The sequence below is a fragment of the Myotis myotis genome, unplaced genomic scaffold (genome assembly GCF_014108235.1).
Source record: "Myotis myotis isolate mMyoMyo1 unplaced genomic scaffold, mMyoMyo1.p scaffold_m19_p_12, whole genome shotgun sequence".
Taxonomy (NCBI): domain Eukaryota; kingdom Metazoa; phylum Chordata; class Mammalia; order Chiroptera; family Vespertilionidae; genus Myotis; species Myotis myotis.
Window position 1 is genome coordinate 14,587,743 of NW_023416316.1, and position 15,206 is coordinate 14,602,948.

Sequence of the window (15,206 nt, forward strand, 5' to 3'; positions counted from 1 at the left end):
AGGCAAGAACTGCTGTCCAACTTGGGCAAAAGTTAAAACATCCTAGAATTGAATTTAAAGACATTAACAGTTCAGGACCTGCTGCTCTGATTCTGAAGAGGTGAACCAACACTCGGGGAGTGCCCAGGGCTGGACACTGAAGCAGGACACTCATAGATTCTGTTCTCAGAAACAGTATGGCTTATCCCCTCTGAATCAGCATCTTCCTGTTCCTAAGAGCCCCAGGTGATTCATAAGCAGAGGCATATATTTGAAGTATGGGCTTTGGAATCAGATGAATCTGAGTTTCTATCTCAGCATAGCCACTTTGCCTCCTGGACCTGCTTCATGTATAACATCATTCAGTGGCCCTATACCTTGGTTTCACCTTACAATAACCTGGGGAGCTTTCAAAAACTCCATGCCCGGACCACAAGGCAGACAAATTAAATCCGGATCTCTAGGGGTGGGATCCAGATTATCAGTAATTAAAGGTCTCCAGGTGATTGTAGCCCACATCCAAGGCTGAAAGCCACTGATGACTCTGAAGGACACGAGTGTGGCCACTGGAACCAGACAATCTTCATTTGCATCCCATGTAAGACTGGGGCTTACCCTCTCCCTAAGCTTTAGTGCCTTGATCTGTGAAATGGGCATGACATATAACAGAATCGTTTTCAAAGGGCTCGAAGCATTGAAGGTGACATATGTAAAGCACTTGGCACAAGGCACACAATGCAAGTCCTAGGAAGCAACACATAGCTTAAGGTATCATGTAAATGCCAACTTGGAGCCATCCTCAAACTTTCACATCAGAGGTGACTTCCAATTACTTGGCCACCAAGAGGTTAATGGATGTTGCCGTAGCTGTTTTATAAATGTAAGAACCTATTATTTTTCTTCATTAAATTGGAGAATGAGGCAAAGGCAGCTGGCAAGGAATGTTTTCAGAATAGGAGGGAGAAGGGTCACCTAAAATGATCCCAACTGTGAGGTCAAACAGGGTGAGGATGGAGGAAAGCAGACCATGCAGTGCTCTCTCTCTTTAGTGTCCGAACACTTGGGGCAACAGGTCCTGCACCTCATCCGCCCAAGGCCTCCCAGCAATCTTCCCACTTAGACCATCTAGAAGGGGAGTTGGAAAGGTCTTCAGAAAGACTCTTATGCGATGACTTCACATTTTTGAACTCAGCACATTGGAAACCCACGCCCTGGGAGTTGAAATGACACGCAGGGTCATATGCAATTTCAAGCCTCAACCAGGTGTAAAGTGACCCAGTCAGATGGAGAGGAAATAGCCTACTAGTGAAAAAGAAACTGAATGAAAGGGGAAAATAAAGACATAATAGGGCTTTGAACCAGAGCTTTATAAATACTTGTGGCTTTAACCTGCTCAGGAGGTAGATAAGCATGTTCCCTTTAGTTTGTCCTCAAATTCAACCTCTCACAAGAGGTTAAGGAACACACCCAAGGTTGGAATTGACACTCAGACCTCCCGACTTCCTGGCTTTGGAGCTGAGAGCTCAGCGTCCACCTCCCTGGCCTATCAGGAAAAACATCTGGGTTATAATGCTTGAGGATGGGATATCAAGGGGAAGTGGTGGGAGTTTGGTTCTTTAAGAAACCCTGAGCAAAACTGCCTAGGACTCAGCCCGGAGGCCCCTCCCGTGGCCTGAGTCACAGGCTCAAACATTTCCTTGCTTCTCCTATGCTGGACGCTCCCCTTGTATGGCCTTTAAGAAAATCTATTTCAGAGGTCAGATGGGAAAGAGAGTCGGCTCCAAAATGTGTGAACATCTTCTCCTCCCTTCCCCAAGCAGCTGTCTCAGGTAACAAAGCCTTTCCATCATCATTTCTCTACCAACAAACTGCCACATTGGCAAATGCCTACTTAAAGCCAAGAGAGGAACAGGCAGGACCACAAGAAGAAAACACAAGGGGAAGTCATCTTTAAAGGCCAAAAGGTTATATAAAACATAATAAAATACAACTGTTTCCTTTAAATTTTTTAATGGCCAGGAAATGGTATAGAATAACTGCCAAGTCACATAAATTAACTTTTTGTTAATGTTTGTGATCCCGGAAAGAACTCTATCAGTCGACGCTAACTGCATGTGAGTTTTCATCCACTGTCTGGGTGTGTGGCTGAGTGTGGGCCATGGACCCATCTTTACATGGTCCAGAAATAAAAGCGGCTGCCGTGTTTGGCAGGCTTCAGATCTCCTTCTACTGGAGGGTTGGGCTCTGGTCTCGTTCTTGAGTGATAGGGATTCTCCGGTAAAGGTCGATCTGTTTTCACTTTGGTGACCTGCGAGGGGTGAAGAGGAAAGACGCAAAGGTGAAAGTCAGGTGGAGTGGTCTGTGACCCCAGACGCCTCCCATTGTTTCCTCTCTGCTTCTCTGCCCCAACTATTCCTCTTCTCTGAGCGCCAGCAAATCACATTTAGACTCATTCAACCCTTGAGTAAACATTTAAGACAGTTCACTTTGTGTCACTCCACATGGCAGAAGTTTGGGACACAGAAGGGAACAAGATATACCCTGTTATCAAGGGGCGCAGTCTAGTGAGGGAGCCAGACAAGAAAATCAACTGCGACTTCCTCACCGAATTACGGTAACCGTGACACAAACCGAGTGCTAGGAGAGCAAGGACTCCACACACCTAACCTGTCCTGAGGGTTAGGGGCCTGGACTATTTCGGGGGGAAGTGGGGTGGGGAGCAACACTTAGCTTAATCTTGAAGGATGACCAGGAGCCAACAGGAAGATTAGGAAGATTCCCAGTGAACAGTCCATATGTAGGCAGAGAGGCATGTCTTTAGAATGGCCAAAGCAAAGGCTGCATGGAGAGTGGAGGAAAACGGTGCACCCACCTCACCACTACCCAGTGCTGTCAGAAGAGATGCTGGGCACATTGTTCCACCACCCTGGGGGCAGGGGTCCTCAAACTACAGCCCACGGGCCACACGCAGCCCGCCGAAAACGTTTATCCGGCCCGCCGGGTGTTTTTGCCGCCGCTGCCTGTTGCTGAATTTGTTCATAGTTTTTTTTTAAACTATAGTCCGGCCCTCCAACGGTCTGAGGGACAGTGAACTGGCCCCCCGTTTAAAAAGCTTGAGGACCCCTGCCCTGGGGTATTTTGCAGAGTTCACTGTGGCTACCTAGCTAATTCTCAAAGCCAGGTCTGTGTCCAAAGCCTGTGCTTTTCCATAGCACGCTACACTGGTAGGCAGGGGCCAGCGGATGAAGGGTAGGATATGCCAAGGTGTTTGAATTTTAACCTGACGGAAACCCGAAGCAGGGAAGTAACTCAATCACATCTTAAGGCTGAAAGGTGTAGAAGCTAAACTGGACAGAAGCGGAGAGCTGAGCTCACAGGCCAGGCAAGAGGGTGGAGCACTTAACTGTAGAATAGGGAGAGAGATGGAAAGTGTTTACACCCACATTATCCCCTCAGATGGCCACAAAAATCTCTATTGGAAACCCAGCAGAAACTGCTCTCATTTTAAAGATGAGGAAATAGGCCCAGAGAAGACAGATAACTGTCCGGTTATCTAGAGGTCTGAACTCTTAAGTCACTCCAGGTAACATGACCAGATTAGTCTTCCTATATCATGAACAGAGCTTTCATGTACACAATTAGTAATTATTACCATAACCACCCTACAAAGCATTATTCTCTCTAGTTCACAGATGAGGACAGGGAGGCTGACTTGCCTAAGATAAAGGTACACGGTAAATGTCAGAGCTGGTGCCAGAACCCAAATCTTCTGACTACAAGTCCAGAGTAGTCTTTTGTTTGTTTTTAAAACAGTGTTCTCATCTCTGTGCTGTAATTAGAGATCAATAATGGTTCTTTACTGCTGGACAGAGTAATTCCAAATGCCCAGCTGGCATTTGAAGCTCCTTTAAGGAAATTCAAGATATCTCTGAAATAAATTGAGAAAAATCTTTCTCAAACTGAAGGCAATAAAGGAACTCTTTAAAAGACAAATGATTGTGGAAAGAACAATAACAACTTTCTCTTCTGCACCACACTCAAAAGAAAAAAGGTGCAGAAGTATGTGGTTAAATGAATTCCTAGGTAAATGACCTTGAGCAGCCTACTTAACCTTCAATTTCTTATCTCTAAAATGGGGCCACGAGCTCCCAAGGTTATTAGGATCATATACAAAAAGTGCCTGATGTATAAACAGCAGGTGCTCCATAATTCCTTTTCAGTATTACTATTGCCAGGATGATAGAATCACGGGTGAAAGAGCAATTCTGACTAGGAGAGTCAGAAACTTCAAAGGACATGACATGAGAGCTGAGACTAGACAAGTGGGTAGGAATCACTAGGGGAACAGGTTCGATTCCGGTCAAAGGCATGTGCCTAGGTTGCAGGCTCCTCCCTTGCCTGGGCCCTGGTCAGGGTGCGTGCAGGAGGCAAGCAACCAATGTGTTTCTCTCACATCGATATTTCTCTCTGTCTTTCCCTCTCTCTTGCCCTCTCTCTGGAAAAATATCCTCAGGTAAGGATTAAAAAGAAAAGTGGATGAAGCTAAAAGTCAGGTTTTGTCCAACTGACAGAAGGAGACTGGATACTGATTTCAGCATAACTAAAACTGATAATCCCCTTAAAGAAATAACTTTTGAAAAAAGGAAACAAAATTTTTTTTTTTAGGGTTTTAAAAGTGTTAACACACAGACTCCTAAATAAATATGCTTTCTTAACAGCATGAGTTGTTAATTCTCTCTTCATGAAAGACAGAAATGAGAAAAGGTAGTTTTCATTATTAAATATGCAAGTTCCACTTCTTTCCAACTTAGAATTATCAACTATTAAAAATTTGTTCAGTGCAGCAAAAGAAGGTATCTGAAGTAAAATAATCAAGCCAGATACTAAAAACAAACTGCTAAGCCATCCATCTTCTTGTGACACTGAGCTTAAGACCACAGACAATATACACCCACAGAAGGAAATGGACAGTAACTGGTGGTCTGTGTGCCCAGCACGAGGCTGGAGATTCACGTGGGCTCTCTAGCTTAATCTTCACAGAAAACTGGGATTAACACAGGTGCCAGACCTGATATGATAACAAATTTTAAGCAATCTGCTTGGGATCCCATAGCAATTAAGAAGTGGAACCAAGATTCAAATCTACTATCTGTCTCCACTAAAACCTGAGTTTTCCCTCCATGCCTTGGTACGTATGCTGTCCCAGAGGTAATGCAGGGTGATGAGGCTCAAGAAGCAGGGATGGGTCACGAAGGGCTTTTTATGCCAGGATATAGAGAGGACACTTTATCTGGCAGGCACAGGGAGCCCCTAAAAAGTTTTTTAAAAGAAAGTGACACTTATTTTCCACACAGATCATGCCTATCATGAAGATATAATTATTTCCTAAATTCTTCAATGTCAGAGGATGCACTGTCTTCTAAAATCCGAATTGATCTACCTCCCTTCCCAGAAATACACATAGCCCAGGTTAGAAACTCCTGTCCAAGAAGCGGGGACACTGAGAGGATTCAACAATTCTTCCTGCTGATCTATAGGAATGATGACTGTAGAAGAAGGGAGAAAGAGTGGGAAGTGAAGAAAAAAGACATTCAGGTTTCCAGCTCTGATGTTTCAACATGTGGTGGTATCACAACTGAGGTAGGAAATACAGGAGAAAGGGTAGGAAAACTTAACTACAGGCATGTACTCTGTTTACCTTAGTTATGTTCCTGAAAAATCTGGCATAACCCCGATCCTATTTCCCTACCGAATTCCACCATAACCTCAATGTTTTCAACCAACAATGTGTCTGTCCCCTAACACTTTGTTTATCCTCATCTACTCCCTTCTGTTCTTCAATTAGTTAATTACTCACAAACAAATCTGCACATGCTGGAAGATCTATTTAAAGGAGCATCTCTGTTAAACTCCCTTCGGGACTGTGCATAATCACTCCCTAATTAACCTGTTAGGTAAATTTGGATTTCTCACATCATACCTGTACTCGCAGAGAACCCTATTCTGACCACCTCCAGCCTTAACCTCCCCTTAGTGGGAAAGTGAGCAGAGTGAGACGCCAGCAGGACACTCTTTTTACCTTGGACAGCTCTCCCAGGTCAGGGCGCACCCAGCCCAGCTTGTCTAGCACACACTCGTCAAACTTTGCCTGCTGTTTGCGACAGCGACGGAATAGCTGCAGGCCACTATAATCAATGCAGGTCCAGTATTCTGTAAAAGGTTCTGCACAGTGACGCTTTATCTGCCTGGAAAAGAAGGGTAGGTTAGGGGGGCTCTTTGCAAAACAATGAAAAACAGAAATGTGGGGGGAAATAGGAACAAATCTCCTCACTTGGAGCCTATTTATTCTTTAGATCCAATTCTAAAGATTATCAACTTAGCAAGTTTAGAAGAGACAGAGGCATAAGCAGAGATGGGCATGCGGATAGAAGTCAGAGGGGACAGATAATGGCAAAGGAGACAGATTATAAAAAGCAAATACACAAACTACCAAGCAGAAGATCCTGGGAGCATTCAGGTTAGAGGCAAAATGCCCTACACTCCTCAAAAGCTCAAGGTCCTCATTCTATTAATGCACAGAACAAAAAACAGAGATTACTGTTGTCAGTAATAAAGTTAAATTATATTTGGTGCTCTTTACGAAGAAGCAAAGTAGCATATTAATTATTTTGCAGAATTCTCCTTCTCTTACCGTTCAACTTTCCTAGTAATCAAGTAAATGCAAACTAAAGCATAAATAAAATACCGTTATTTTATGTAAAAGCTGTATTTGAGGCCATGGAAGAAATGCAGAACATCTCTTGTCCCAAAAGAATAATTTTGAACTACTTGCTTGTCATATTCCAAGACTCTAGCTACATTCAACATAGGAATCTTATTTATCATGGCTCAGAAACAACCTCAGAGATGGTCTACGGAAACAGAAAAATCTGCTTTGTATTTCTGCTTGGTTCCATTGGTATCCGTTTCTTATGTACCCTTTGCAGGTATTCTGAGTATAACAAGTATAACCTTGGGGGTGATGGGGTGTGCAACAGGAAGGAAGAAGGACTATGAAAGCCCTAGGGAACTATTCTGATTTACCTCTAGCCACACCTGGCTGGATTTCCATGGTGCACAAAAGTGATTCGCAAGTGATACTGCAAATCACTGTCAGTGAGCTACTGTTTCCAATGGGAGTTTTGTAGAAGAAGGTCTGCAAACCACTACTCTAGTACTTAGTCTCTGCTCTGGGCTCTGGCACCCTGGCACCCGTATCCAACAGTCATCTACCAATACCTACAACAAGCAAGTTCAGCAGTGAGAAATTCCTCTCCTGGAGGCAATTAGACACCTCAGGAACTCGTGAAATTCAAATATTTCCCACTTAAAAAAGAAAAAAACACACACAAATATTTGCTTTGCCAAAGTTCTCTCAGAAAATAAAAAAATCTGGAAGTATTTAAGATCTTGCTTCCTGGCAATGTTGTCAATTTTGGCTCAAATAAACTCTTAATTAAAAAAAATTAAAGAAAGATTAAAAAATAAGCAATGTTAGAAATCAAATCAATGCAAATTCAAGCAAGAATACCATTTTGGCCCTGACCAGTCTGGCTCAGTGGATAGAGCGTTGGCCTGCGGACTGAAAGGTCCCAGGTTAGATTCTGGTCAAGGGCATGTACCTTGGTTGCGGGCACATTCCCAGTAGGGGGTGTGAAGGAGGCAGCTGGTCGATGTTTCTCTCTCATTGATGTTTCTAACTCTCTATCCCTCTCCCTTCCTCTCTGTAAAAATCAATAAAATATATTAAAAAAAAAAAAGAATACCATTTTGTACCTACCAAATATTTAAATATGTAATGCTGGTGAGGTATACCAAGATTCAGTGCTGAGGATGTAAAAATGTTTAAAGCCTTTTATAAAATAATCTCACTGTTGGGAAATTTATGTCAAGGAATTAATTTAAAAATGAAAAAGATCTACACACAAAGGTAATCACTGCAGATTTGTCCAAAACAATCAAAGCTGGAATCAACAATGATGTTTAATAATAGGATTTGGTCAAGTACATTATGGTTGGTTTATCCACCAATAGAATATTATATAGTCAGTAAAAATGATGACCATGAAGAGAATATAACAACCTGAAAGAACGTTCCCAACAGTTTCAAGTGAAAAATCAATTTTAAAATGTAGACACACTATTTTAACCACAAAAATATCTTTGCATGTGGACAAAGACAGCAGAAACAAAAAAAGAAAACCAGCCATTATGTGACAAAATTTGATTTTTTCCTCTAACGTCATTTAGCAGACATCTGTGGGTTTTGCCTAGCCAGCAGTCATTCCCCATTCTTCTGTAACATCCTTCTAATTTTCCTTTGGGAAACAACCCTTCCTATCTCCCAGCAATGTGGTTTAGATGAAGCTAAGTCTACTCCCACTTCAGGCCAGACCAACCATAGCATTTATCTCCTGCAACACAACTAATTCAAAGATAAGCATATGAAGTCAACCAGCCAGGCCAATCAGAGTCAGTCCAGGGACCTCTGCTCATATTACTGAAAAATTGGCACTCTGTGTCTACATCTGCTAAGCAAGAGGCATAGCAGCTTGGAGAAGCTGGTGCCCATTTTTGCTATAGCAAGGAAAGGGTCTCTTTGAAAATAAGTTTGACAGAGAAAAGCAGAACTAAGAGATCGGGGGAGGAGAGGAAAAAACATCACGTTGTTGTGAAATTATTTAAGGCCTTGAATCCAGCCCTGCCCAATGCCAGTCCTATTTCTGGACTTAACAGTTGCATGAGCCAAATCCCTTGGAGTTAAATTCCAATCCCTTTTAACAGAAATCTGATTAATATGGCTGTTAAACCATTTTTCTACAACTACAATTTGGATTTTTTTACTTATAGTATCAAGCACAGTGGCCTACCCAAAACTTGACTCTGAACACACTTTTCTTTCCATCCTGTGTGCTCTGTAGTAATGGCCATGATAACAATCTAGGGATACCAGCTAGCGAGCACTGAGCTGAGTTGTTCTTCTGTGCCTTTTCAAATTTTTCCTAACAATTCTGTATAAGATAGGTAGTATTCTATAATTTGGAAATTGAGATTCATGAAGATTAAAAACTTGCCAAATAATAAAAACAAATAACAAAAATAACTATCAGTTATTGTGTGCTTACTTTGGTCTCTCTGATTTCGAAGACTCGCTCTGCCTACTAACATTAGTCACTAAAATGATCCTTTCCTTTAATTAGCTGATGTTCACCGAGATACATGTACCTGGATGGTTCAATCAACTAGGCACTGATGTGCAAAGATTTTTACCTGAAGAACTTCAGAGCACACTGGTTGACAAGCTTGCCTTCCTCTAAACACCGCCGCGGGTCTTTCTCTTCCCAGCGGCACAGCATGAACTCCTTGTTGGGTTTGTCGCACTGAGCTCCATAGTGATGGGCCGCAGCTTTAAGCACAGCTGAACTGACTTTCACCTGGGGAAAGGAGCAATGGGAGAAAGAGCACAGATTTGTGACTAGGACATGGATTCCTCAACTTCACCTCAGGCTTCAAAACAGAGGGGACACAAAGATAGCTGTTATGACTTTGCCCAAAAAAGTAAAGACAAGGGGACTGCCCTAATGACCCTCGATGATCTTATCTACACTGCTTTGGAGATCACAAAGCTCTTTCACATCCATGGCTTTATACACCGTCAGGACCCTCTCATATCCCCATTTAGACATGGAAATGGCAGCCCTAACAGAACCCTTAGTCTGTATAACAAAGAAGGGAGCTCTGAAGAAAGATGGAGGCTTCTGGGTGTAATGGGAGAAATCAACCCTGGAGAGCTTTTATGAGTCTCCTCTCCAGGATCAGAAGTGATAGAATATCAGAGTGTACAAGAATATTAGCTAATACCTAACTAATACAGGTGCCAGAATAGTAGAGTATATCTAATAGTAGAAAGATATCTAAAACCCCCAGAAGATTGCACAATCACAGAAGATGAGAGACTAGAAAGCATGAGTACGATCATGTCATCCACCAAGTTATTACTAATAATAAAGTACTAAAAAATGTGAATTTTTAAAAATTATTGAGTATATCCCAGGTAGCATCCCTACAACTGTCAGTCTCACTTGATTCCAGTACTTTTTTGAGGCACCAGGGCAGCTTACAGTGGCTCACAGGAACTGAGCCGCACCTGGCTATCTACCAGCTGCTGCAGGCACGGCCCTGCTGGCCTTTTTGTACCTTTTCTTGGGCCAGTACCACAATGTTTTAATTACTATAACTTATCAGAACACTTTGTTGTCTGGGAGGACCATCCTTCCCATTATTCTTTCTTCTCAAAATTGTCTTGGCTATTCTTCCAGACAAACACCGCCCTCCACAAAAAAAAAAAAAAAAAAAAAAAAAAAAAAAATTGCAATGGAACTGCATTAAATTTAGTTATATATTAAATTAAAAGAGCATTTTTACATTATTGAGTCTCTGTTCAAATTTTCCACCTCAGAGTCTTTCTCTAATCATCTCATGTAAGCTTGCATCAGTGGTCACCCTATGTGTGACTGCTAGAAATGTAAGGTCCAAGAGGATATGGATTTTTCAACACAGATCCAATAAAGATGTCAAACTATAGTGAAATTTTAACATTTACTTTGGTTCACCAAGCACCCAAAATAGTGTCTAGCAGAAGTAACTGTTGAATATTCACTTCTGGGCCAGGTATTGGGGATACAATAGCTACAAATAAGGTAAGAATACATGAATCATGCCTTCTTATCCAGAATGCAGTATGCCACTACGCTTATTCAGGTCATTCTTGTGTCCCTTGGTTAGTTTCCTTCACATAGGAACCCCGCACATTTCTTGTTCATTCCTCAGTACTTTAACAAGGATCTTTTTTCTATTAGATTTTCAAATTGGTTACTGCTTATGTGTACACTGCATCTTCTCTCTAGCTATACCTTACTGGACTCTTGTCAATTCTGATGCAAAACTCAAGAGAATTAATGAAAAAAATTCTACTTACAAATAGAAACTGCTTCCTCTCTTTTCTGATATTTACCCTTCCTTTCTTGTTCTCTTTCCCATCTTATTGCTCGGACCCAGACCTCCAGGATAGCACAGATGAACAGTGATGGTGGCAGCACCCATGCCTTTTTCTTAACTTCAAAGTTTGGAATGACATTTGCTGCTAGTGTCTGCGATATTGTTGTTTAGATTTTCCTCATTAATAACGTTTCTTTCTGATCCTAATTGGTTTTGTTTTACTGATGTTTTCTCCATGAGGAAAGACTGAAATGTTCAGGTTTCCTTTTCATTAATCTATAAATGTAAGGCAGAGCATTAATAGATTTTCTAAAACTGACCCATTGTATCTAGAATAAAATCTAGCCTGTCACAGTATATTATGTTTTATGATACCACTGGATTTTATTTGCAAATATTTTATTAAGGAGTTTTATGTGAAAATTTTATAATTATTATTTCTATAATAAAAATTATATAATTTATTTTATGAATTTCACCCAGCTTAGCTTAAATTATTACTAAACTAAAAGGCAAAGAAAGATGAAGAGAGTAATTCATCTATATACTACAGAAAGAGGAAAATAAAGTTATGACTATGTCTATTAATATTACAATTGTTACAATTATCAAAGCAATTACTTACTTATGATATAAGTGAAATTTGCCATGGCAATGCTAGTAAATTTGTTTAAAAATCTGTAAAATTTTGTATTAATAAGTGTTTATTTAGGTTAATTAAGTGGTACACACTTGTTTTGCTATATCACCTATAAAGAACTGGAAAAATAAAAATCAAGACACAAACTTTTTTTAAAAACTTAATATATTTTAAAAATTAAGCTAGCTATATTTATTTCTTTGTCAAATGCCTTAAAATATCTTTAAATGGCTGATTTAATAACTCAAATGCCTTCATAGCTATCATGCCCCAAAAGACAACGGAATTCTTTGCTTTACTTTCCTATAAAAGTCGAGGTCCTACCAAAATCTAGATACACCCATGTTGCTGAGCATGTAACATATGCTATCACAGGGAAATAAAGAATGAGAGCCACACACTGACTCTATCCTGAGGAAAAAGAGATGTGCTCAAGCTGACATAGCAGGTCAGTGGAAACCACAGAACTGGAATCCAGAGAATGACCTCCAACCAGGCCTCTTCCCATGACATCACTATCACTGAGGTGGCACAGAACTTCAGAATGTCATCATCTCCCCTCACCTGCTTCTTCACTGAGACTGAGGAATTCCAACAGAAACAACATCCTTTCACAGCTGCTCACTGTGAATACCCTCTCAAATTCATTCAGCTCCCTTTGTCTCAAAGAACACAGAACTTCAACCCCCTTCCTCATTTATCCTCACCACAGCCTCACTGCACAGGTTTATGTTCTCTGCAGGTGTGGAAAAGAGGCAGAAAAAGTCTTACAATCTACAACCAATCATCTAGTCCTGTTCTCTCTTCCTTAAATCACGTCAGCGCCTCTTTTTATAGTACTTAATTTATACTATGACTTATATTTTACTTAATTTCTGTAAAATGAAGGATAATAGTACCTATTTGATAGAACTGTTATGATTAATATATTGAGAACAGTGCCTAGCACACAGAAAGCACATTATAAGTATTAGTTTGTGTTTTTTACGGAAAATTGCCAATGTGTACAAGGATCTTCCAGCCCAAGCTGCTGACTACCTTCTCCATAGGGTGTACCATCACTCAAGTCAGTGAGGTCCAAAATGTGTTTAACTTGCCTCTCAACCTCATCCTCCTTCTGGCTTCCTCGGTCCCAATGTCAGGCTGCAAATCTGACATTGATTCCTCAACCTTTCCTGCTCTGATACCTAAGTTTTGGCTAAGTCTGATCAATTCTAAACAAATCTGTTCTTTCCTCTCTGTGCACAGTCACCAATTATGTTGGGGTCAACAGCCACCAAGACTAGTCTCCCTCTTTTTCTTGTCCTCTCTCCAATCCACTCCTCACAGAGCTGTTGCGGTGATCTTCCTAAAAGACAATTCTTAGTTTACTCTGCTACTGAAACAAATTAACAAAACCCTGGAAGGATTCGGGTTTAACAGAAGCATAAAGCCTAAACTTCCTATGGGTACTCAAGCCTCTGGATCCAAATCACCCATGACACTTCAAACGGGAACTTCTTGCTGTTCTCTCAGAACACGGAACTCCCTGGTCCCAGAACCCATTTTTGGTCCCCTGCCTTTTCCCATCTCCTTACCTTTGCTCAGATCCTACCCTCACTTAGAAAGCTCTTCACTCCATCTCTGCTTATAATTCTTACATTATGCCCAAGAAGTGTTTGCTCTGCTCCCTTTATAGCCTCAGGAAATTAATTCTACAGCTGGAATCACTTCATCGTACAAATAAAATAACGGTGTCTGCAAATGCTAAAAGTGACTAATCAAGGTAACTGAGCAGTTAGGACTAGAATTTAGCGACAACTGCAAATCATACTCTCTTAAACCACGTCTGCCCCTCTTCCATAGCATTTAATTACACTGTCTTTTATTTTAGTTATTTATGTGATTACCTGTTTCTCAATTTAACTGTGTGAAGCCTAAAGGCAAATGTATTCTAGATATAGAATACTTGCAGAAAGTGAAACCTCAGATGTTTGTGGTACCAAATTAAAGTTCCAATGAAAAATACACCAAGTTGAGAGCAAGCCAGCTTCACAGTGGGGCAAGAAACAAAAGATTGACTGTTGGCAGCACTCACCCCCACCCAACCCCCTCCTCCACCTTTTAGCAAATTTCACTTTATGATAACGTCCCTGAACACAACTAAAAATTTCTTCATCTGAGAAAAAAAACAGTTGCCATTGTCACAGCCATAGAAGATTAAATGGGGTAAAAACACTTAATACAGTGCCTGGGATATAATTTCTGGCACATTAATTTTAGTCTTGCTGTTCTCTCCTTCATTGTGGCCTGATCTTTTCTTCTGCCTGATCCTGTCACTCCTCTGCCTTAAAACCTTCCACCTCCCCCCCATCGCCTCACTTACAGGATAAGGTCCAAAATTCTTAGTCTGGCCTTGTGCAGGTTGCTTCCCAGTCCTGCCTCAGCCCAGCGACCTCTTCCGGCTCAGCGGCTGCTGCTTCCCACCAACACTAGAGACGCGTCAAATAGCACTTGTCTCCCTAAATAGAAAAGGGTCTGCCCCAGAGAGTCACTTAAAAGCATGGCTTTTACAATCAGAGCCGGGTTCCTATTCCAGCTCGTCCACTAACTAGCCAGGTGACCTTGGGCAAAGCACGTCCTCCCTCATGACCTGTTCCTAACTTACAACATGGCGAGACCAACCATATCCCTCCTGGGTGTCGCTGGAAGGATGCTCGGAAATCCCACCTGGCGTCTGGGAAAGGCTTCTCGGGTTTGCTATCCTGGTATTATACGGTCTTCACTTCCAGCGCTAGCTACACTGTGCTGTCATTGCTCCTCGAACGCCTCCTTATTAGATTATAAGCTCTATGAGGGCAGGGACATTGCCTGTTGTTTTCCAGTGTATGCTCATACGGCAATTATTCAAACTGTACCTCTTGAATAACTGAGTGCTTTAAATGGCCTATTGCCGAACACCTCCCCAGGGCTGTTAGCAACTTCACTCTCCAATACCATCTCCTTTTCCTGCGGGTTTCCACCTCCATTCTAATGCACTCTGCACCGACGACGCTACTGTGAGCAGCTGGGGCTGCATACTTACTTCGCAGGGAGGTCTGAGTATTAAGTGACATGAAGTAAGTAAAGTGCCCCTGGTCGGTGCTTAATAAAAAGTACCCACTGTAACTCACAGTAAGAAGCAGGTCGCTGTGGGGGAGGGGGGCGAGTTCACCAGCCACAGCGGGCTGGAGTGGCGACTCCCGGAGCTGAGGAAGGGGCGTCCGGGGGGTTGACCTGTTTGTGTTGGGGGGCTGGGGGTAAAGGGGCCTGGGCCCAGGGTCCGCTGAATTAAAGCAGGGCTGGGCCCAGGACCGGGAAACTTCAGCCACATGCCCCGCTTGCCTGCCTCCCGGACAAGTCTCACCTCCTCCACTTTCAGATCCTCCAGAGTAGGGAGCTCCACTATCCCCGGCATGATGTCGGTAACCCCGACCCGGACGAGGCAGCCGCAGCCGCGTCGCCCCCGTCTCCTTGAACTCCCCTTCCGACCGCGGAAGGCCGCCTACAGCCTGCGCATGCGCAGCCGGCG

The 15,206-nt window shown here is 42.2% G+C and overlaps 1 protein-coding gene across 2 annotated transcripts; it reads right to left on the reverse strand.

Annotated features, from left to right (window-relative positions):
* Positions 1-1,972: 1,972 nt before the first annotated feature.
* Positions 1,973-15,204, reverse strand: NDUFA8 (NADH:ubiquinone oxidoreductase subunit A8). Of its 2 annotated transcripts, none has more exons than XM_036329906.1 (4): positions 15,042-15,202; positions 9,289-9,452; positions 6,059-6,224; positions 1,973-2,287 (listed from the first exon to the last, which is right to left on the reverse strand). In XM_036329906.1, exons 1-4 carry the CDS (start codon positions 15,090-15,092, stop codon positions 2,150-2,152), a joined length of 519 nt encoding a protein of 172 aa, XP_036185799.1. In that variant the 5' UTR covers positions 15,093-15,202; the 3' UTR covers positions 1,973-2,149. The 2 variants fall into 2 exon arrangements, with proteins under 2 accessions (XP_036185799.1, XP_036185800.1); XM_036329907.1 differs by lacking the exon at positions 1,973-2,287 and adding an exon at positions 2,335-2,817 and having other exon boundaries at positions 15,042-15,204.
* Between the last annotated feature and the right edge of the window lie 2 nt (positions 15,205-15,206).